Here is a 22,673-nt window from a genome sequence, read left to right on the forward strand (position 1 = left end):
CTCTCCGTGGCTTGCTCAACCCACTTTATTATACATCCCAGGACTAGCTGCCCAGGGTTGGCAATGCCCACAGGGGTCTGGGTCCTCCTCCATAAATCATTAATCAAAAATAAATGCTCCCACGCATATGCCCAAGGGCCAATCTGATGAAGACAACTCTTCTATTAGGGATCCCTCTTTCTAGGTGATTTTCAGAATTTAATAGCTATACAGTATGGGAACACTTTACATCAATAGATTAAATCTACATGTTGTTTTGTATTTCAAATGGGAAAAAATACACTATTTATCAGATGCGCTGCCATATTTGGGACTCAGCAGTTTGTAGAAGATGATATGTTCTGGTTTCCCAGTAACTAAAGATCTTCCATATGAGGAGGACAAAAGTGACGAATATTGCTAATTCTAGGACCCGGATGTGGGACATGGGGAAGCACCATGCACTTAGTCACATTTTTGTATGATAAACACCTAGAATACACTAGCCCTTAAGATCCACTAGACATTAGCAATGAATTTGGTCTGCTTGTGAGGAGGAGCCGCAATATGCTCTGAATGGATTTATGAAACAGGCTCTATTTGACTGGTCTTATCCCTATAACTATATGCTTATAACATGAACTCTGGTCACAAAGTCAGCCCACCCCCTCAGGCTCTATGCACTTTGTAGAACGAAAAACAGTCTGGCATTGGTATGTGTGCAGATTCTTTTAAGAGGCCCACATCTGAGCAGAAAGAGTTCAAGACCACCATGTACAGCTCTTAGTGCGGTCTGTCATGTTATTTTTCCTCATAAGATTCCATCTCCTCTCAGAGCACACACTGGGGTCTGCTGATTCCCCTGCATTGTTACCATTTCCTGGACTCTTGTGAAACGGGGATACCTGCTGTCACTTTCAGGATGCTTTCAAATTCAAGTGACAGAAATGAAACCCAAAGATTGCTTCAACAACAGACAGTCCAGTTGATTATCTGGCTAGAAGCCTGATCTGAGAACAGATTTAGTTTTCAAGATTCTTGTTTCTGGGAAGTCTAAGATGAAGATAGCAGTAGACAGTGTCTGATAAGAGCTTGCTTCCTGGTTCACAGATGGTGTCTCCTCACTGGATCTTCACATAGGGGAAGAGAAAAGGCAACATTCTATCAGTGCAGTGTGTTACTAAAACTGGGGCTGTATTAAGCCAAACTAGATTATTTTAAATAAAGTGTTAATATCCACTGAGATATTTTTAAAAAAGAAAAAGGAAAAGACAGACATTAACAAGTGTTGGAATGTACACAGAGAAACTGAATCCTTGGACACTTCAGATGGGTATGGGAAATGGTGTTGGCCCCTTTGGAAAACAGTGTGGCTGCTCTTCAAATAGTTGAACACAGAATGAATGCATAAAATCAGGGTCCTTCAAAGTGAGAATGAATAGACAAAATGTGGTAATCAGTTTATCTACACTACAACAATTAAAGTAACGATGACCTGATAGCTAGTACAACATGGATGAACCTTTAAAAAATCATACTAAGCGATAGAGGCTAGTTACAAGAAGAGTGCATTATAGAATTGTGTTCATGTGAGCTGTCCTCGCTAGGCAAGTCAACAGGAACAGAAAACTGTCTTCCTGGCTGGGATAATGAGGAATGAGTGACCTCTAATGAGAAAGGGCTTACTTTCCAAAGTGAAACTGTTTTAAAATTCAAATGTTAATGGTTCCTCAACTCTGCATCTCCTAAACCCCACTGAATTACAAAAACTAATTGAGTAAATTGTATGGGACGTGAAGTAGAGCTGGATAATCCCTTCAAAATATATAGCACATAATAGCGTGTAGTAGTTCAAACACAAAGAAAGCAGGTATCTGTAGAATGATGAAGGACCTAACTTCATCATCAAAGCCAAAGGGTGCAGTAGTTTAGAGTGTGCACTCCATAGCCAACCCTGCCTGCTGGATGTTCTGTCACTCCACTAGCTGTGTGACATTGCCTATGTTCTCTGTATTTCAGTTTCGTTATCTGCAAAATGTGCATGGTGCTGACTCTACCTGTGTTCTGAAGATTTAATAAACAGGCATGCTCAATAAATGTTAGTTATTGTTACCATGATGGTTGTAATTAAAATTACATGATTTTGTGAATTTCTAAAAGCAACTGTAAAATTAATTTTGAAGTATCCTTTATTATTTGAATAATAATGTAATAATTATCATCCACTGAATGCCTTCTAGCAGCCATCAATGTGCTGAGTGCTTTTGTGTAGTATTTCTAATCTAATCTTTACAGCAGCTCTAAAAGATCATTACCCATTTATACATGGGTGAAATACAGATGAGAAAAGCTAAGACACTTGCTTAAGTTCCCATTTGTAATGGTATCTGGACTGGGATTTTAGTCCAGACCAGTTTACTCTTAAGTCAGTGTCCTCCCTTGTGTCCTACAACAGCCTTCAGCATTATTGGCATTTGCTCTTAGGTCATATGTTCCTGTGTTAGTCAAGTATTCGTTTTGTAATTGCTTTTAACTGAGCTTCTGGGTTTCAGCACTTGTCAGATTCAAGCTCAGCTTTCTTTAGGAAGTGAAGCAGAGCCTGCCTGTTAACCTGAGAGTCCAGCAGCATGGACTCTCAGTGTGGGTGACATCTGGCAGCTCAGTTCTATGGGATGCTATTTTACTTTGCCACCTTAATTTGCAGGAATATTAATAGCAAGCACTGAATGACCTTTTAAGAAAAAAACTACTTCAGGGCAACTGCTACCAGTGGTGACTAAATATCACTCACATCAAGATAGCCTTCCATTTCCAAATCCCAAATTTGAACATTCTGTGTCATCATCTAGTCACTGATATCTTGAAACAGAAACCTTCCAGATACTGTGGCTGTCACATTTGGCCAGAATGCTTTTAAAATAATTTCTTAGAGTGTGTCTAAGTCCCTTGAGTGACTTGCATTTTCTACCAGTATGTCTTCATTCAGGATACTCAGTGTGTTCAGAGGCAGAGAGTGAAGTTTTCTTGGTGATGTGGGATGAGGCTGAGTAAAATGTAGCCCTATGCTACCTCCTCCCTTTGTCAGTTCTCACCATTCCTCTTCTTAGATAGCTTAGAATTCAGCAGATCTGGCAATGGGGTTATAAACCTAGATGGAAGAAACCCAGGAAAGTATTGCAACGGTATTTTCCCTTTGGGGTATATTTTCTGTACAGGTGGGTAGGTGGTTGTAAACAGTTCACAAATATCAGAGTACTGAGTTCCTGGGAGATATTTAAATGAGAGATTGATAAAAGAAATGGCTTAAAAACCTTGTAAGGTTGAAAGTAGAAATTATTACTTGTATAAGGAGAGGAACCATCACACCTTGAGAATTCCATTCTGCTTCAGATTGGCAGTTTGATCAGCACTAGGGTGTGGCGAGTTTAGATGAAAATACTTGCATAGAGCAACCAAGAAATAGGTGCAACCAAGAGCACCTGAAGCTGTAGGTTACAACATCCCATGGTATTCTTTCTCCTGATGTTGCTTCCTTACATTCAATACCAGGAAAAAAGAAAAATTCTTGCATTCAACTCTGAGCTTCTGAGACCGGCTGCTCTCATGTCAGCAAACAAGCAGCATGTGGGAGACGTTTGCCTTTCTTCACAATGTGGTTTTATTTCAGTTGGAGAAGTTCCTGGCAGTACTTTGCCAGTGGAGTGACAGAGAGCAAAGGAAGGATGGATTAGAACAGCGTTCTGTCTAGCTCCTTAGATGCTGCTCTTTCTAGGAATTCCATTGTGTATGAATGACTTCACCTGGACAAAGAGAAGAATTAACCAGTAGTTATTATGTTAGGGCTGCAACATTTCTTGCTCTGTGATTAAATATTTGAATATTTTCAATGAACTTGAACTTGCTTTGAAATGAAATGGACTGGGGAAGCAAAAATGTCAGACTTACCATGGAATTAAGCTACAAATTAAGGGGCTTAGCAATTTTACATAAAAGTAGGTGCTGAGCTATAGGTAAGCTTCAACAGCAATTCTTAAGATTTACATGATAGTTTAATCTTACTGTTTTAAGGCACACTTCAAACTTTTTGGACCTCAGTGATATCTTCACTGGAAATGGCAGTAAAACCAAACTGAGGTGACTGAATGACTGAGAGCTTTGTGCTTAAAGGGAGCCTTGCAGGAGGAGCCCACTCTTATGGGCAGGAACATTTTTGCTGTCTGCTCTGGCACACTGAGTAAGCATTCAGTGGAGACCGCTTGTCTCTACATTTAAAATAATTGCATCAGTTTCTTCTCTCTTGCAAGGTTTCGTTCAGACTCAACACACAGAACGAGGGAACCCAGACCCTAAGATGTTCCTGTGTGCAGTTAGGTACTGAGACTGAAGCCAGAGAGCAGGAGGGCAAAAGGCCTGCTTCCAAAAGTCAGAGGACTAGGCTCAGCTACAGCTCCTGATACCCCAACTAAAGAGTGAAATGCAGAGAGATTAAATCTCTACTCATTGGGAAGAACAGAAAAGGGGTCTAGGGTTCCCAAGTTTATTCTCAAAGTCCTGGCATGAGCTTCAGATAGACACTTCATGTATGACTTATATACCTGTGTTCAGAGGTTAGCTGTGGCCCAAATGTAAAGAAGACATCCTGTCTTTCACCCTGCCTTCAGTTCCCTCGTGGGCCCGAGTGAGAAATCTAATTAATTCTCTATAGCAAAAGCTGCTTCTAAGAGCCTAAGATCACCATCTATAAACCAAGTGTGGCAGAGAACAAAATATTGCATAGTCTGTTGAGTTATTTTAAGTTGAAAGGCATTTCTCGTTCTCAAAGTAAATGAGCTTGCAGTATTTGTCAACATGGAAAAATAATTGGCTTTATTGCCAGTGCTTTGGAGGAGTTCGAAGTGCAGTATTTGATATTCCCGAATGACTGCTTATAGCTTCTAGTCCATTTTTGGTTTAAAATGCCTACCCTTGTAGTTCATGGTCTGTGGCTTGATGTGCACATGTATAGATCAATGTTTTAAATGTGCCATGCATGTGTTTTGTGTCTCATTTGCCATCAAAGTCCCTGGAGCACGCAACTTGGGATATTTCTTCTGGCAAATGCAAAGGTCCAAAGGCTATACAACAATAAATCTGTGCCCCTAAAGCCTTCAGAAGCCTGCCTGGCAAACTAACTTCACTAAAATAATCAACCCAGGAAAGCAGTTCAGTATAAATTAGGCTCACAGCCGGGCAGTGGTGGCACATGCCTTTAATCCCAGCACTCGGGAGGCAGAGGCAGCCTCGAAAACAATACAGAGAAACCCTGTCTCGTAAAAACCAAAAAAAAAAATTTAGGCTCACAGAAGACCATACTCTTGTCTCTGGTGACAGTCCAGAACACTTGGCAGTGACTTCTGTAACATTAGCTCAAATGATGGGGGTCTGATTCACTAATAACACCTTTCCTGGGTTTTGTCCATGGTTACAACTTAATGAGACAAAGCCAAGGCACCTTGCTTGTCAGGCCTCCCACAGTCTTCCCTTGGCCCCACCTCAAGACACAGGTGGCCAAGCCCTACTCTGTTCAAGCTAAGAATAAATAACTTCTGCTGTTTTCATTTGACTGGTCTTGCTTTATTTTCACAATAAGAAATGATAGCATTTTCCTTTTATCTTTATATTCAAGCTTAGAAAAACAGAGAGCTGGTCAGAATGCATTAACAAGAGAATTTGTTTCTTTGATCTGTAGAGGTTTTACTAAAATCCCTACACAGAGAATTTGCTGTGAGACTCTGCTTTCTGTGGCCTGTGCTCTGTTCTACCTCAGCTCTGCTCTCCCCAGCCCAGAGGTGGGGGATGGGCAATGCCTCTGTGTTGATGCTGTTTCCTGAAGCCTGGAACATTATTGCAAATGGCTTAGCATGCTAAGATTTAAGACAATTGATGTTATCTCAGAAAGGTATATAACCCCGAAAATACGATAATTATCACTCCAAAATATGTTATATAATCCCTAATATAAACCCTAAGCATATTCCTAGGAAGTTAAGTAAGACTTGGTATATAACATATGAAAGTGCCATGGCTATTCTAACTCTAGATAAATGCCCAGGTGCCGACACACCCCTTTGTTCACAGCCTTGTGTTTCATTTACTACCAGAACCTGCCCAAGTACTGAGCCACAAGGACTTTCTCAGCTGTCTGTCCGCTTTCTCCGTTTTTCCAAACCACTAATCATCCAGAACATCTCACTTAGATTACTCTGAGCCCTATGGGTTCTTCTATTATGTTTTTCTACAAGTTAAAAACAACTTTTCTTTTTTTTAGAGAAAGGTCTCACTATGTAGATTAGGCTGGCCTGGAACTTAGAAATATGTCTGCTTCTACCTCTGCAGCAGGGGTATTAAAGGTGTGTGTCAACACGTGCTGCAAAAATATAATTTTTCTCTCCTTTCTCCATGACTTTTATATGTAAAAAATCTATTCATCCTCTTGTTGATATGGACAGGCCATGTGAGGACCCAGTGAAAAGGCATAATTGTAGGTTTCCATATGGCTTTTGGAAGGGTTAGTGGGAGTTGTCCCTCCCCACAATACTCTCAGAGACTTTCGAAAGGTTTTAAAATGAGGAACCTGGGGCAATCGATAAGTTACCCAGAATCACACAGCTGATAGGTGGCAGAATCAAATTAGCAAAGTAAGCAGTCTGTCTGAAAAGCAAAGGGAGGGAGGGAGAGAAGAAGGGAAGGCAGGAGGAGGTGGGGGGGGTGGAAGTCTAAAAGGTGTCAGGTACCCAACAGTAGTACTAAAACAGCATAAGGCAGGGATGCTTTTAAAGTTTTATATATATAAAAAAGACATTGATCTTAGCATGATTTCCTTGTATGACTTCAAAAGCACAAGCCTTCAAAAAAAAAAAAGCAAGAGCAATGGGATTTAAACTTTTGCACAGTGGAAGCAATCAATAAAATGGAAAGGCAACCTATAGAATTTGAAAACATTTACAATGTAAATGTATAATGAAGATCTTATATGTAAAATATATGAAGACTCATGAACCTCAAAGGCAAATAGTCTGATTTAAAAAGATTAGGAAATTTTCCTATAGAATGTGTGCAGATGAGCAACAGATATGTGAAAGTGGCCAACATCATTAGTCAATAAAACTCCAAACTTCAGTGAGATGTCAGTGAGCGAAGAACTTTCTCAGGCATTGATGGTGGGAATGTAAGTAAGTGTAGCCGTTATGGAAAACAGTGAGAGACTTTTTTCGCAAAACAATTAGTGCCACTATATACAATATGACCCAGCCGTCATGCTTTTGGGTATATAGTCCAGGGAAAGTGATATCAGCATTGATCCCCATCCCTCAACTCCTACCATTGCAGCATTTTCCACAATATTCTAACGTGCAACAACACTCTGTGTGTCCACCAGCAGGTACGTGGAACAAACAACATGGTAAATATGTCCAGGCCAACACTGCTTGGCCTTTGAAAAGGAGGCATTTTCATTTGCAACAATATCAGTGGTCCAAAAGGATATAAAAGTCAGGCGTAGGAAGATACATTCTGTGTGATCTTATGTGTGAAATCTGATTAAGTCAAACTTGGTTGTGATGAGCTAAGGAGTGGAGAGAATGGGGAAATGTTGGTCCAGTGGCACAAAGTCTTAAGTTACAAGGGGAGCAACTGGATGCTTGTAGCATGCAGCGTGGGTGATGAAGGGTGTGGTCATGAATTTGGGTGTGGATGTGCTGATCTTCACAAAATATACAAATAAAAACTATCATCGTACACACTGAATCTCCTTAGCCTTTGCCAATTGAATATTTCAAGATAAAAAGAGATTCTAATCACATTGGATAACAAGAAAGACTGTAAAAAGAAATGTACCAGGCTTTCTCTTTTTAGGCCACCAACCATCTCCCAAATCAGGACACGACATGGAGATGTATTGTTAGTTTTGAATGCTCGGCCTTGCTTTGGCTCATTTCTGGCCAGCTCTTTGAACTGAAATTAACCTGTTTCTCTTTATCTACCTTTTGCCTCAGGGCTGTTTACTTCCCTTTCCTCCTGTACATCTTACTTTCACTACTGCTTATGTGTGCTGGTTGGTGGACACCTGACTTCAGGCCCTGGGCATCTCCTTCATTCTCTTGTCCTCTTCCTTCTCTCCTAGTCCTAGATTTCTCCTCCTATTTACTCTCTCCTTGCCAGCCCCACTCATCTTTTTCCTGCCCAGCTGTTGACCATTCAACTCTTTATTAGACCAGTCAGGTGTCTGAGGCACACAAGGGGAAACAAATGCATCTTTACATAATTAAACCAATATCAGCGCAAGCAAGAGGAACACACCTTCACAGTTATAGTCCATGCCATAGCCAAATGTAACACATCTTTGCACAGTGAAAAAATACTCCACAACAAAGAAATTATTAGTTATCCCCCAAAAATGTACGTTGTACATAGTCTAACCTTTGATTGGGGTCAGCACACCTTCAAATATGTTTAGGCATGCAGCTTTACCTGCAATATGTTCTTTCAAGAACAGCAGTCTAAGAATTATGAGCAGCCTAGCACTAGTCCCAGGTCAAGCAAGGCCATGGAGCCCCGGAAGCAGCTGGTGTGGATCACACCGTGAAAGTGGCCTGTGGGATGTTACCTTGGAAAAGGAGAAACAGTTCTATGTGTTTTTTGACAAAATGTGGAATCCTGCACCCAAAATGCCTGGAGATCGAAGTGAGCACAAAGTTCATTTGTGTTTCAGATGCATTTTGTACCCTAAAGGCTGAAGGCAACTTTATACAATATTTTGCATAATCTTGTGCATGAAACAAAGTTGTATGTTTTGTTATTTTCATTGTTATTTGTCACTGATCAAAATGCTCCAGAATTTGAAGCCCTTGGGATCCCAGGTAATTGGAGTAGGCACATTCATCTGTGGCATTAACAGATCTCATACTTTTTCAGAGACAGTAAAGGGATTGGTTACATGCTTTAGAAAACTAAGGCACCAAAGGGGGCAGAATGCCTACATTGGAAATGAAGAGTGATCACTACAGCTCAAGTATGAATGATACTTGATTGTCATAATATTAAAAAATTTGAATGTGTATTTACCCGGATGTGTGATAGCTTTGTGACGTTAATGATCACCAAGATGAATAAAAGAAAGCCATCAAATTTTTAAGCTGCTAACCTTCCTTAGTAGGTGGGTAATAAAGTCTATAATCCATAATCAAGAATAGTGATGTATGCATCTTATTTAGATGTAAGCAAGCAAAGAAGCATTTAAAAGAAGGAACTGTGAGTATGGTCAGGCTGGGCAGAGACCATTGCATTCATTGTAAGCTTGGACTTTTTTCATGACGTGAGAAGTTAGTGAAGAGAATAGTGAAAATGAGTTTGGCTTCACTTTTTTGAGGAGGGGCCAAAGAGTATAACCCATTGTTTATGACACTGAGCTGTGACCCCAGCTTCAAAAGACAGACTTTGCAGAAGTCAGTTTTGAGGAGCAAAGAGAAGACTGGAAAACAACTGGATGTTAGTTAGAAAGGGCCGTTGGGTGGGGGCGGACTTGAGGAAGCTGGCGGGACAGGCTAGAACGTTTGGTGGAAGCAACCCTGGCAGGCTGCAGTTAGAAGTGCCTGAGGTTCCAAGTCTGTTTGTAGATGAGGAAAGAGATGAATATAGCTGAGGGTTACTCAAAAGCTAAGTGTAGATCATAGTTTATGAGGTCATGTAGCCCTGTAATGACAGATGTCTATGTAAAGTTACAAGAAGCAACATGTATCCAAAGGCATTGGCTTCCTAAAAACCAGCTCAGATTAAAAGATCACTAATTTCTCTTTTTGGTTTTATCAAATGGATGAATTCAGGGCCAAAGAGATCATTTTTCAAAGGAAACTTTACACCTTTAATCCCATGCAGAGGCATGCAGATCTCTGTGAGATTGAGAGTTCAAGGCCAGTCCAGTCTACATAGCAAGTTCAAAGGAAGCCTTGAAAAATGTGTAGGCATTGCTCACTCTGTGTCCAAGTTTCTGCTGTAATTTTAAAAAAACAAACAAACATTCTATGCATCTCAGACAGCTGTGGAAAATGCATATTTTCTCTCTTACCCTTTTACTCTGTACAACCCCCCTCTGCCCCACCCACCATCACCACACACACAGACACACTCTGCTGGGGTCTGGATGCTGTGTCCCTGCCGTGTCTGTGGAATCCCTGGCTACCATGGTGAAGATATTCAGAGGTGGGAATTTTGAAAGGAGATTCAATCATGAAGCTGGGCACTTACGAGTCTCCTGCCTTACCCTGAGCAATCATTGTTGAGTTTTCTGGTGAAAAGCACCACTATGAAATAGCTCTTCCATAGATATCAAATCTTCTAATTCCTTATCTGGGACTTAAGTGGCCAGGAATTAAAAACAAGATTTCTGTTGTTCCTAAGCCCCTCAGTCAGTGATATGTGCTGTACCTGCAAAACTGACTAGCACACATGCATACATGTGTACTCGGTGTAATTAGAAAAAAATATACTTTTTTCTTAGTATATAGTTAAAAGTATTTCCAGGCCCTTCCCACAGTGCCTGAGCATGCCTGTGTGAACTATTGTGCATGGAACTTATATCAACCCTGATTCCTGGGGACTCTGTGGGGACAGGCTAATGCTCACCACAGTATAGCTTCTGTGCCAAAGTGTGACCCTCTTTCTTTCCATGGGTGCCTTAGGGATGACTGAGGGGGAGGCTGAGAGAGGATTTCTGGTACTGGCCCTGCTGGGTACAGGCCTGCAGGCTGTGGGCTTAATAACTACTCCAAGAGTCAGTTTGCGTTTCCCGAGGAGAAAAGCTTCCCTAAAGCAACAGTGGAGATCTTTCCAGCCATTAATTTCTATGACAGAGTATTGGACTCAAAAGAGAAAATAACACGTTCATGCTCTTCAGTGGACATAAACAAAAATCTGTGTAGCTCTTGGTTGGTCTTAGCAGTCTGCAAAGGAACACAGCCAATAGAACATACATGTGACCAGAGTGTGATTTACTAGGTGACCAGAGGCCGGTTAGTGGCTGCCTGCAGCCTGGAGAGCTAAGGGGAGCAATACTTGCTGCTCCATGCTTAGAGACCGGAAGAGCAAAAAGGATGCAGATGCATAGGAGGCTTCGGGTCTAAGCCCCTACCTATCTCAAGTTGCTAGTGAAAATGACTTCAAAGGCTGGAGTCTGATGTCTTCTTACAGAGACAGCAGGAGAAAATCTCACACATGCAAGAGAAGTATAGTCTCAGAAAGGGAGGGAGGCAAAGGGGGGAAGGGGGGAGGGGGGAGGAAAGTCTATAGCACTAATTATAAAAACCCAAAGACAGATATTGGGAAGCTGAAGGTCAGAGAAGCAAAGCAGCCAAGCCAGTAGTTCTGCGCCCCCCCCCCACCTCCTGCTTTTAATTTCACCCAGGCTCTCAGCCAATTGAATGATACCACCCATGATCAGGGTGGGTCTTCCCCCCCTCACTTCTCCAGCCTTCATACCACTAGTCTCTGAAGTATCCATGGGGCTGCCTCTTAGATGTGTGCTATACTAGTTTTCTAGGCGGTTCTCGGTCCACTAAAGTTGACAACCAAGATCTACCATGGCCAGTAAGATGGGGAACATGTGTGGCATTTTAGCACGTGGTTTGAAGTCAGGTACTAGGGCTCCCTCCCCTGGATTGTTTGTGCTTTCTAAGCTGGAGCTGTCACCTGGCACAACTTCCACATACAAGGGAACAGAAAGCTTTAAAACAAAATCCAGGTAGGTTATATGGCTCGGCAGGTAAAGGTGATTGCTGCCAAGCTGTCACATGAATGTGATTTCCAGGATCCATGACCCACATGGTAGGAGAGAAAGGACTCCTTCAAATTGTCTTCTAAGCTTCTAATGTACACTGTGACACATATATGCCCCCACCTACCAGTAAAATAATTAATTAAAAACACACACACACACTCACAATAAAAAGAAAAATACTACTATGGAAAAATACCTTGGCAACATTTCCCACGAAGGCTGAAGGTGAAGGTGCAGGACTGACATTTTATATAAAGACAGCCTGTTCTTTGTAGAAAATTTAAATTAAATTGAGTGATACAATCACTTTAACATTTTCTCCTGGGACTCTGTGCCCTATTTTAGTAACAAAAGATCAGCTGTTCCCAAAGATGCCCTTTGAATCCACTTTCAAAAGAAATAAAAGGATTTTCTAAAATACTGGGGGTGGAGGAAGCAAAGGCTTGCCCTTATAAGGCTCCAATAACGTCATTTGGAAAGCAATTTCAAGTGTTAGATAGCTAATTCTCTCCTTGTCTATGTGACAGATTCACAAGAATCTAACAGATTTATCTAGAAACTTGAACAAGCTACAATCACACCGAGGAGTGGAGCGATTTAGGTGCATTCAGAGTGTGCCCAGACTGCAAAGTCCTCTGGTGAACTTTTTCTTCTTTCCCATTATCTTCAAATTCTTAACAAAATCGTCCAGCGCTCTCACTTGGAGACCTACCGCAGCAAAGACTTTTGAGTGTCCCTTTATTGAAAGCGCTCTTGGACTTCCTGGCTGTAAGCTGCTAGCTTGGCATGAGTAAACAGAGAAAGTGGTTGTTGGACTGTGTTGGACAAGGACGGGTGACTGGCACCCCTCCACACGGGTGACTGGAGGAAGAAGTGCTCAGGCTGAAGAGAGGCGGCGTTGGGTCTCACAGAAGCAGAGTTATCAGAACATCCTCTCATCAAAATCTTTTGCCCTCATGTTTTCCCATGATATAACAATGGTCCCTGGTGTTAGAGGAGAGGATGAGGAATCCAGCCTTACAGATCTCAATTGACCTTCTTGGCGACTCCAGAGTTGGGGAGCAGTCTGCATTCAGTTTCTCAGAGTTCTCTCCCCAGGAGCTGATTGTATCTATAGAGTGGAAGCAAGGCTAAGTGGTCCTATTGGATGCAACTTGAGTCTGTCCTCTTTGACTGGTGGCATCTAGTGACTGGCTGAGAGTCACCTGCTTGCTCCCACAGTAGGTTACAACCTGTTGACTTATCAAATTGCAGTGTACACTAAATGAGAAAATGCTTATGTATGAGGTAGGAGCTTCATGCTGGGCTGGTGGAGTTCCCCACACAAATCTGAACATCCCTTTTGTTGTTGTTGGTTTGTATTTGTTTTGTTGTTGTTGTTGAGTCCTCTACCTGTGCAGTTACTCTGATTCAATCAGATTTTTTTTCCTACATTAAATCATGAGTGCCTGGAACTTGGGTTGGCTAAAAAAAATTTTTAATTGTATCTTGTGATTCTTTATACCCAACAGTAAGTCATTTTTCTTGATTAACTGTAAAGATAGAGTACTGTTCACAAGGCAGATCAGTCCACTTCCAGAAAGCACTCGCTGTTTCCACAATGTGTGTGGAAATGATGCTGTTTGTGCTGTCACGTCCAGTGCCCTGCTGCTAATAAGTCACCCACAGTGTGGTATGCCTGATCCCTGATTCTCGCTGAAATCCAGGTAGTTCGTACCTCCTTGTGTATGCTCCCCTATCCACTTTTTATGGAACACAGAACAATGGGATTCCGATTCCCAAAACCCAGATTCATGTTTTATGTCCATGATCCTCTGTAGACTCATCACCCCCATCCTGCCTGCTTCTACCCATTGTTCCCTCCAGCATTGCAGCCCCCAGGGACAGCACAGTGAGAATGTGACAAGAGCCAGGGATCAGTCTCTGAATCTGTTCATATCAAGCCCCATTAAGTTGAGAACATGTTTGTTTGGCTGAATTCTAAACATATCTGTGTTTTGTTGTTAAGTTTAAAATGCATCCTGCCCCAGTGGCTAGTTTTCCAGTACCTTTGAGTGTTTATCTACTGCTTACCTTGTTGAATGGCATCATAAGGAACTCTGTTGATGTCTGTATTCCAGTGTGGATTCAGGAGTCATGTGGAAATTAGTGATTACATTCTCAGCAAAATTGGTTAGATTGGAGAGAGAAAGGAAGGGAGGTGAGGATGGAGGGAAGGAACTTTAGGCAAGTTATAATACAAATAATTATAGTAAGAATGATTTTCACAGTTTATAAGGATAGGTTTATACTTTCATTGTGTGTGTGTGTGTGTGTGTGTGTGTGTTCCTTGCGTGCATGTATATTCACTGCATGTTTACCTCATGCCCACAAAGGGCATGGAATATTCTGAAACTTGAGTTAAAGACAGTTGTGCTGTTAATCTTGAGATTTATCAGTGAAAGACCAGTTCCACCATCTTGGGCCAAATTAAAGCAAGTCTTTATTAAAATTGTATATATCAACCAAGATGGAATTTGGTGAGAACCACTTCCTGGAACTATCCCAGCAGAGTGACCCTTAGATGAATTGGGCTGGCTTTTATGGACAAAACCCATAGGTCAACTTACTTTCCCATGAGGCTTTGTTGTTATTTTTAAGAACTACAATTCCCAGCATTCTAGGAAGTTTCCTGGTTCTTAGGCAGGTGGGGCTTATTGGATAACTTAGGGTCTAACAGATAGGGGAGCTAGCAAGTGTTCTTAACCAATAATAAGCTGCCTTCTTATCTCAATTCCCGCCCTCCCTCTCTCCCTTTTTCTTTCTTAATATACTGGAGAAGAGGTTCCAAACAAATTAAAATAAGCAATCTAAATGTAAGCAAGAATTTTATTTCTTTCTTAAACAAATAAGGAAGTCATTATGAGATATTCTGTGAAGCATATTTTTCATCTCAGTGAAACCAAATCTTCCTTGAAGTCTTTAGAGAGAAACTGGAAGTTAATCCGTGATGAAGGCCTCATGGTGATGGATAAAGCCAAGGGTCTCTTCCTGCCTGAGGATGAAAACCTTCGTGAGAAGGGGGACTGGAGTCAGTTCACACTGTGGCAGCAAGGTAAGCCCTTGGCTTCTAAATTGTCTTCTGTATGCCCTGACCAGGTGACACGTGGTGGGAGTCTTCTGCCGACAAAGCTGCCTGGGAAACCAAAGGTTCTGATATATTAGTGGTGTGTCTTCCCACCTCCAAGATCCAGATCACAAGTGGATCTTCCCACTTCAAATGATTTAATTAAGCAAAAATCCCTCACAGCTGACCCCAAACATTTTGGGGTTGTAGTTAATTCCAGATGTAGATAACCAAAGTAGCCATCAACAAGGCCTGTCTAAAAGCCTAGATGTTGGGTCCATGCCAGCTGGACTGGAATTCCCAATTCTCTGCTCTTTCGCTTACTGCCTGGCCCCTCTGTGTGCCAGTTTGTCCTCCACGTAATACTAGCTGAATGCCTGCCTTCCTGGGTGCAGTGAGCATAGTACATCACTCTAAGCATCTGACCATGGTGAGCACTATGGGAATTTGGTGTTTGGCGTACCAGTCACATGTGGATTGTAAATCTACAGGTTGCAAGCCACTGATGTTGGACCACTACTGCACAACCTTCTCCTGAGAGCGAATATGTATTTTCTGACTACAGGAAATATACAAGACGTGTCATTGATGCTTGAGACCAGAAATAGTTCAGGTTTCAGTTTTTCTGACCTGGGAATATTGGAGTGGACTTTGCCAGTTGAGTGTTTATGATCCAAGCATGGTCTAGACCTGAGGTCATTTGAACACCATTCCAGAATTCTCTATTCCTTTCACATTGTAGATAATTAGACTAGGGGTCCTCACTTTTTATGTGCCTAGAGGTCTCTAACCCAGACCTGACTAGGCAAAGTCCTGGTGACAGGACCCATTTGGTAGCCCTGATACAACTGACCAGTCAAGTGCTGCACAAGCTCACCAGTGTGCTGTGGGAAACCCAGCTGCTCTGGTGGCTTTCCAAGCTATGAGGTTTTGCCCCAGCCTGAGTATCCCAGGCCATAACCTATGGTCTCCTGCCAGCCTTCTCCTAACATGGCTCATAGATGCCTGGAAAGTCAGGGTTAAAGAGTGCATTATGATGTTTGTTCTCCAAACTAACATGAGTTGTTTGGCTAGTGGGACTGTACTATTATTAACTAAAAAGAGCAACTAGCAGTGTACTCAATGAAAGAGCAAAAAGTTCATATGCAAAGAACTAATAAAACTGCATGAGCTGTTTCCTAAGTCTAGTGTTCCATTTGACTGAGGCAGAAGTCATGGCATTGCATCTCTTAGAACTCATTTTGTTTTCAGCATCAGATTATCTTGGTGCATATTAACATTAAAGTGAAACTCATCTGTAGATGTAGGATGTAGCTTCTTTTATAGGAATTTTGAATAGGAAACAAAAATTTCTGTCTTAAAAAAATCATTATTTTTCTCCTCCATGAGAGGAAGTGGTACTGCGTACATTCTGAGCACATCTTCCCAAGAAGCATGTGGGGAAATTCTACATGGTCCGGGATGCTGAAGAGAATGCCCCAGAATCTATGTTCTTTTACAGTCACTCATTAAGTTTTTTTCTGCTCAAAGACCCTCACTCTCTTCATTTAAATGCCACTTTATCAATATTAAAGATTCTTTGAACATTGAAAAATAGACTAAATCTCAACTTAAAATGTTTTGACATTCCTTAGAAATACATTGTAGGTTAGGTGTAGAATATAAGGTGCTTTTCTCTCTCAGAGGCTTCATTTATTTCCAGTGTGTGCTATAACAAATTGGCACAAACTAGTGACTTGAAAGTGTGGCTCAGAAGTCTTCAGTGGGTTTCACTGACTAAAACAAAGTTGTTATCCTCCAACAGATGTCAGAATCTTGAACCTATGATGGCTCTTGTCTTAAGTGCTCTTTAATCTCGAAAATAAGCAATAGCTTCTCAGTCTTTGTCATCTGAATGACAGACTCTTCTCTCTCACTTTGCACATTTAAGTGCCCTGTGATGACAGCAACCTCTGTCTTTCTTTCTCTTGGCCTTCACATTCCTGTGGTGGTGATTCTACAAGCAAAAATGGTTCAAATGGGATTAGATAAAGTTTTATGCAGTTTAGTTTTGGGGTGTGTGTGTGTGTGTGTGTGTGTGTGTGTGTGTGTTTCAGTTGGGTCTCACTATGTTGATTGAATGGTTTTGAACTCTGAGACTCAAGTGATCCTCCTACTTAACTTTCAGCGTAGCTGAAACTACAGATGCATCATGGCAACTGTGATTTGCTTCTCACAATCTTTTTATCGTGTTTTATTCTAGGAAGGAAAAATGAGAATGCCTGTAAAGGAGCCCCTAAGACCTGTACTTTACTAGAAAAGTTCTCTGAGACAACAGGATGCAGGAGAGGACAGGTACCAAGGGTGTTTTCAGAGATGGGAAGAACACAGTTTGTTGTCAGGAAAGAGGTGAAATTGACCTTTACAAAACCATGAGTATTTCCCTTGGCATAATGGATATCTCTTTTTCCATTCAATTTTTAATGGAGCATAACTTCCCATGGTTGGTGTCAAAATTTGAAGGTAGAAAATGTGTTTTGTCACTCCATGGAACGTGAGAGTGCTTGTTTTTTTAAATTCCTTCACTAGGAAATAATATGTGACTCTAAATCCCAAGGGCTACAAGGACTCTCCTATGAGTTGATGCTGATTCTGCTGCTTGTCCACACATTAACAAATGGATGACTGGGTGTCATACTTTCTGTGCAGATCAAATATTCCATCATGCACCCTGGAACTCATGTGTGGCCACACACAGGACCCACAAACTGCAGGCTCCGAATGCATCTAGGGTTGGTGATTCCCAAGGAAGGCTGCAAAATCCGGTGTGCAAATGAGACCAGGTATATTTCCTTTGTCATTTTTCTATTTCACCCATCACTCAACAACTGATGTTCCTTATAGAAAATCTATGTTCATGGGATGTGTCCTTTCTTTGTAGCTGAAGTAGACAGGAATGAAAGAACTTGCATCTGGACTCTAGCCTGTGACCTTTGTGCATTCTAGAAGTATAGAGACTCCATTCCAAGTCAGGGAGGGCCTCTGTCATTTACCCTAGAGCACTCATCTGCTTGCCCAGCCTCCTTGTTTTTTTTAGGTGGACAACCTTGCATTCAGAGTCTGTTCACTTGCCTTGAACTCCCACATTCTGCATTGACTTAAGGTTCTGTTGCTGGTGTTACTTGTCCTGCCAGGTCATGCTGCCCTCTTTTCATCCTCAAATAAACACACGGATATTATTAATTATAAAACTGTTTGTTGATGACTAGGGCTTTCTACTGGCTAGCTCTGTCTTAATTATTAACCCATTTCTATTAATCTACGTATTTCCATGTGGTCTTGGCTTACCAGAGAATGCCTGGATTTTGTTACTCCTTTTGTGGCTACATGGCATTCACTCATGGTCTCTCTCTGCCTACCTTTCCCAGAATTCTCCTTGTCTCCTACTCCCACCTATCTTCCTGCCTCTATTGGCCAATCAGTTTTATTCATCAGCCAATAAGAGAAACATATATACAGAAGGACATCCTCCATCAAGGTTCCACAACTTGACTTGTGCATATGTGTAGGAAGTCTGCCTCCTTGAAGAAATTACCCTGTGGAGTCTGCTTTGCTCTGTGGCAGCATGGTTCAGTGAGTGACTGCCACTTACAGAACCATTTCTGTCACTATGTGATCTTGACTAGTCACTTAATCTCTTTAAATCTTGGCTTCCTGGCTTATAAAATTGGCAATAATACCAACTTTGCAGCATTGTGGCATGGATTAAAGGGAATGAGCCTAAGAAGCGCTTAATCCTCCTGCTGGCATCAGCAGGGCTACAGCAAACATTAGAATTCCACGAAGTGCTTTCTCCTTCTCTAATCACAGCAGCTGATTCACCCTCTTGTGAACAAGCCACCCTTGAAGGAGCCTCGAAAGTTCTGTCTTTTGTGAGGATATTTCTAGATACTTTTTGATAAGGTTAAAAATATCCCCAGTTACTGAAAACCCACTGCTGCTGTAATAGGTCAGTTAAACCAAATGAATAAATTCAGGTTTAATCTGGTCAAAGCATTCCTGGGTAACCCCAGGGGAGCAGAAAACCAGGAACCATGAGGTAAATCCAGAGGTGGGGGCTTTTAATGCCCTCTGGGGATGGAGCCCCCAATGGTGGGATGTTTAGGTGGGGAGCCTGGACTGAGTCAACTCCAGGGCAGGGGCCTGAAACTTGGCAACCTGAAGGCGGGGTTTGGAACAAGGCTCCAAAACATTCCAACCTCTTTGGATAAATATAGACGCTACTGGTAGGGCTCCACCTAAACATTTCTTTGCCCTAGAAGTCTTTTATTTATCCAAAGTATGCTAATTACTGTGATCCAACTTCAGCTCATAAAAATAAGGCCTGCACTCTGCCATCTTAGGCCATGTGCATAGTGTGGGCCTCAGAGGTCCCTGGCCAGCCATCATTGCTGTTGATGTCCATTAGCCTGATGATCATGCTGAAACGGAAGCTCCTAGAACTGAGAAACCAGGGTGCTATTTTCTTCTACAATCTATTGTCTCTGATAGGGGACAGAATGGAGAGTGAGACAAGGGTTATGGAACACACAATTGTGGATCACATGAGGCTTTCCTCTCCCAGACATACATGATTAGCAAGATTGTAGGAAAACCAACACTACATACATAGCCCAAGAGGAGCACAGGTCAAAGGGTACAAATAGATCATTGGTCAGGACATCACTTGCCTTTAAAGAGGTTTGGTAATCTTGGGTAGTGTTTTGTTTTGTGGTTTCCTTGGCTTGTTTATTTTTGCTTTTAGACAAGAAAGTTATGAGTGCCCATGCCACAATATGGGAGGCTCTCAGAGCTGGGACTCTTGGGGGAGGGCCTAGGCCCTGTCCTGGATGAAATGGCAGTTACTGGAGATCCACCATGGAGGGCCTCACCCTCCTTGGGGATCAGAGTGGAGATTGGGTGGGGGCCTGGGGGACCTGGTGGGGAGGGTGGGGGAGGAGGGGAGGGAGAGGGAGCTGGGATTGGCATGTGAAACAAGATTGTTTCTAACCTAAATAAAAAAATAATTTAAAAAAGTTAAAAAAAAAGCAAGTTATAGGTATTGAAAGCTGAGAGGAGAACACATTCCAACACATCTATGAAATCAAAGGTGCCAAACCTGAGGAACACTGTGTGGTTCAGCAACTGATAGCAGAGACTAAATGAAGGGGAAGGTGGGAGAATGCGTGTTGCCAAGGCCAACTCATGGCATGAAGGCTTCTGACACCAAACTTAAGGGCTCAGCCCACAGACGGGGAGTTGTGTGAAGGGAAGAGATGGTAGCAACAGCTGAGGGTGACACAGTGAAACATTCCAAAGTGAAGAAGAGTGGAAAGTAAGCTCTTGATACAGAATAGTAACATTTTACTGTACCACGAATAATAAAAGACCAGTGACTGATACTGGGGTTCAAGCTTCAAGTTGAATATCAGAAAAACAAAGCAGCTGGTCACTAGCTTCTTACCTCAGGTTGAATGGGCTGATCTCTCACCAGATCTCAAGACTGTAACCTCTCATTGTGGCTGGAGAATGAATGTCTCTAATGAGACCTTGCTTCTGTCTTATATTCTTCCCTAATGTTGGGATTAAAGGTGTGAGGGATAACTCTCTTTAACACTGATTCACTCTTGTGTAGATCTGGGTGGCCCTGAACTCAGAGAGATCTGTCTACCTCTTAATCCTGAGTCCTAGGATTGAAGATGTGTCATACCACCTCCTAGTTTATGGATGCTGGGATTAAAGGTGTATGCCTGACTTCTATGGCTTGTGACTGAGTTTGCTTTCTGAATCCTTGGGCAAGCTTTAATAGATCATACGTAATATATCACTACACTTTACATCCGAGCAATTTGACAAGTTAAAGGCATCAGTATAGTATGTGTGACCCTGTTGGTTTAGTACCACTCTCTCCCCAACATTATTTCTTACCCTTCTCCTGTACCACTCCTGGTATCAGAAATTGGGCTCAGGTCTGACATCTCATCCTATGGCTCTGTTCTAATTTTAGCTGTGATAGAACACTGACCATAATCAACTTGGGGAGGAAAGGATTTATTTCATCCTATACTTTGCAGTCTATCTTCTAGAGAAGCCAAGGCAGATACTGACGAAGAGGCCATCGAATAGAGCTGTTTGCTCTTTATAGCTTGCCTGGCTTGCTTTCATGTATAACCCAGGATTGCCTGTTCAGGGCTAATACCACAGCAGTGCGTGGCCCTTCCACATCAACCATTAACCAAGAACATGCCCCCGACAGACCTGCCCACAGGCCAAGCTGGTGGAAGCAATAGCTCAGTCGAGATTCCCTCTTCCTGGGTGACTCTAGTTTGTGTCAAGTTGACATACACTAACCAGTGCAGGCTTGTGAGCTTTTCTTTCCCATTCCCCCCCTTTTCCCTTTGTCTTTCAGTGTTCTTATCTGTGTCACAGTCACTCCTGCTGTTGATAACTTAGAATCAAGAGCAGGAAGGTATAAAGTATGGACAGAGGCCCAGAGAGGGACAGATTTGATGTGACCAGGTGAGGAATTCCTCTGGTGACCCAGCTGAAAGCCTCTCCCCACAAGGGACTGAGAGAAAATGCTACAAACCCAACTGTGCTGTGGAGTGCCTGTTTTAATAGTAGTTGGAAAAAAACTGTTCTTTGTGGAGTTTATTGTACTCACATTTGACATTGAGCAACATAGAAAACACTGCACATGCCTTAGATGAAAATTTGCCTGCTGCATCTTATCGCATAAAGAATGAGCTCATCAAAGTCAAGAGTTTCTCTCAAAGAATTAAGAGAACTTTGGTGCTGAAAAGAACCCTTGAGTCCATCTTATTCATTTCCAAACACATGCAAATGGATAAACTGAGGCCATAAGTGAAATGTTTGCCATGGTCAGAGCTAGTTAGCAGCTGTCATAGCAAGAACACAAGTGCCCTGGCTTCCAAAACAGTGAGATGCTGGGGCGGGATTGGGGGCGGGTTGGTTCTGTCTGTGTGTTATGAGGAGAGAAAGAACAGATGTGTCCGATAACTCAGTCTTGCATCAGTGAGGGCACGTACCAGAATTTCCACACTAGGGAACCTCAGTAGATCAGAATTTGTAAAGGTTGACTTTCATTGTTTCTGACCTCTGAACCAAATGCCTTGTAGGTCACTTCAGCATGGCACCCTCAGACACTGAGAATATCTCTGGGCCGTGATCTTGAGCTAAAGTGTTGAGCTGTAATAGCACACCTACAGAATTTCCACAGCTTCTACAGAATCAGCCCATCCTGGGTGAGCTGGTTTTGTCTTCATGAAGTTTCTGTGGTCCAAAAACCACAATGATGTTATAAGTTTTGCCCTGTTCAGAACATTCTAGCAAAGCTCACTGACAATTTTGTCTGTAGGAATTTTAGGTGGAAGACTAAGCATATAGTCATCACTAGCCTTACTAATATTGGTGGTAATTGTGTGACAAAATTATAGCTATTAAGTATGCCTTGCCACCATTATGTCATTATCTCTAGTTAGAATTATAATAATTTGAGATGTTGAAGGATAATGCAATTTTGCTTTATTTTGTTACTGGATATTCTTGCATCTTTTGCATTTGAGGTAGCCTTCTTCTCTCAGTGGTCAGATATTCAGACAGTAATCCCCTACACCCTAGACCTGTATCATGAGTCCTCACAAAAGGGCTGTGGGACCAACTCCAGGGGGCTGCCTCCTAAGGCTACCCTGGGGCGTGTCACTGTCTTTTAGCTGGCTGTATCATATTTCTGTCATGACT

The 22,673-nt window shown here is 42.1% G+C and overlaps 1 protein-coding gene across 9 annotated transcripts in view; it reads left to right on the forward strand.

Annotated features, from left to right (window-relative positions):
• The window catches only part of Asph (aspartate beta-hydroxylase), a 194,237-nt gene that overhangs the window by 164,330 nt on the left and 7,234 nt on the right, over window positions 1-22,673 (forward strand). For 8 of the 9 annotated variants that reach the window (XM_013110944.3, XM_005066736.4, XM_013110941.3 and 5 more), the window contains 3 exons: window positions 14,747-14,882; window positions 17,137-17,228; window positions 17,583-17,716. In XM_013110944.3, the coding sequence (XP_012966398.1) occupies window positions 14,747-14,882; window positions 17,137-17,228; window positions 17,583-17,716 (362 nt within the window). The remainder of the gene's footprint in view (window positions 1-14,746; window positions 14,883-17,136; window positions 17,229-17,582; window positions 17,717-22,673) is intronic. The other variant, XM_040741466.1, reaches the window with a different exon arrangement.

This window comes from Mesocricetus auratus, unplaced genomic scaffold, assembly GCF_017639785.1.
Source record: "Mesocricetus auratus isolate SY011 unplaced genomic scaffold, BCM_Maur_2.0 Super-Scaffold_6730, whole genome shotgun sequence".
Taxonomy (NCBI): Eukaryota; Metazoa; Chordata; class Mammalia; order Rodentia; family Cricetidae; genus Mesocricetus; species Mesocricetus auratus.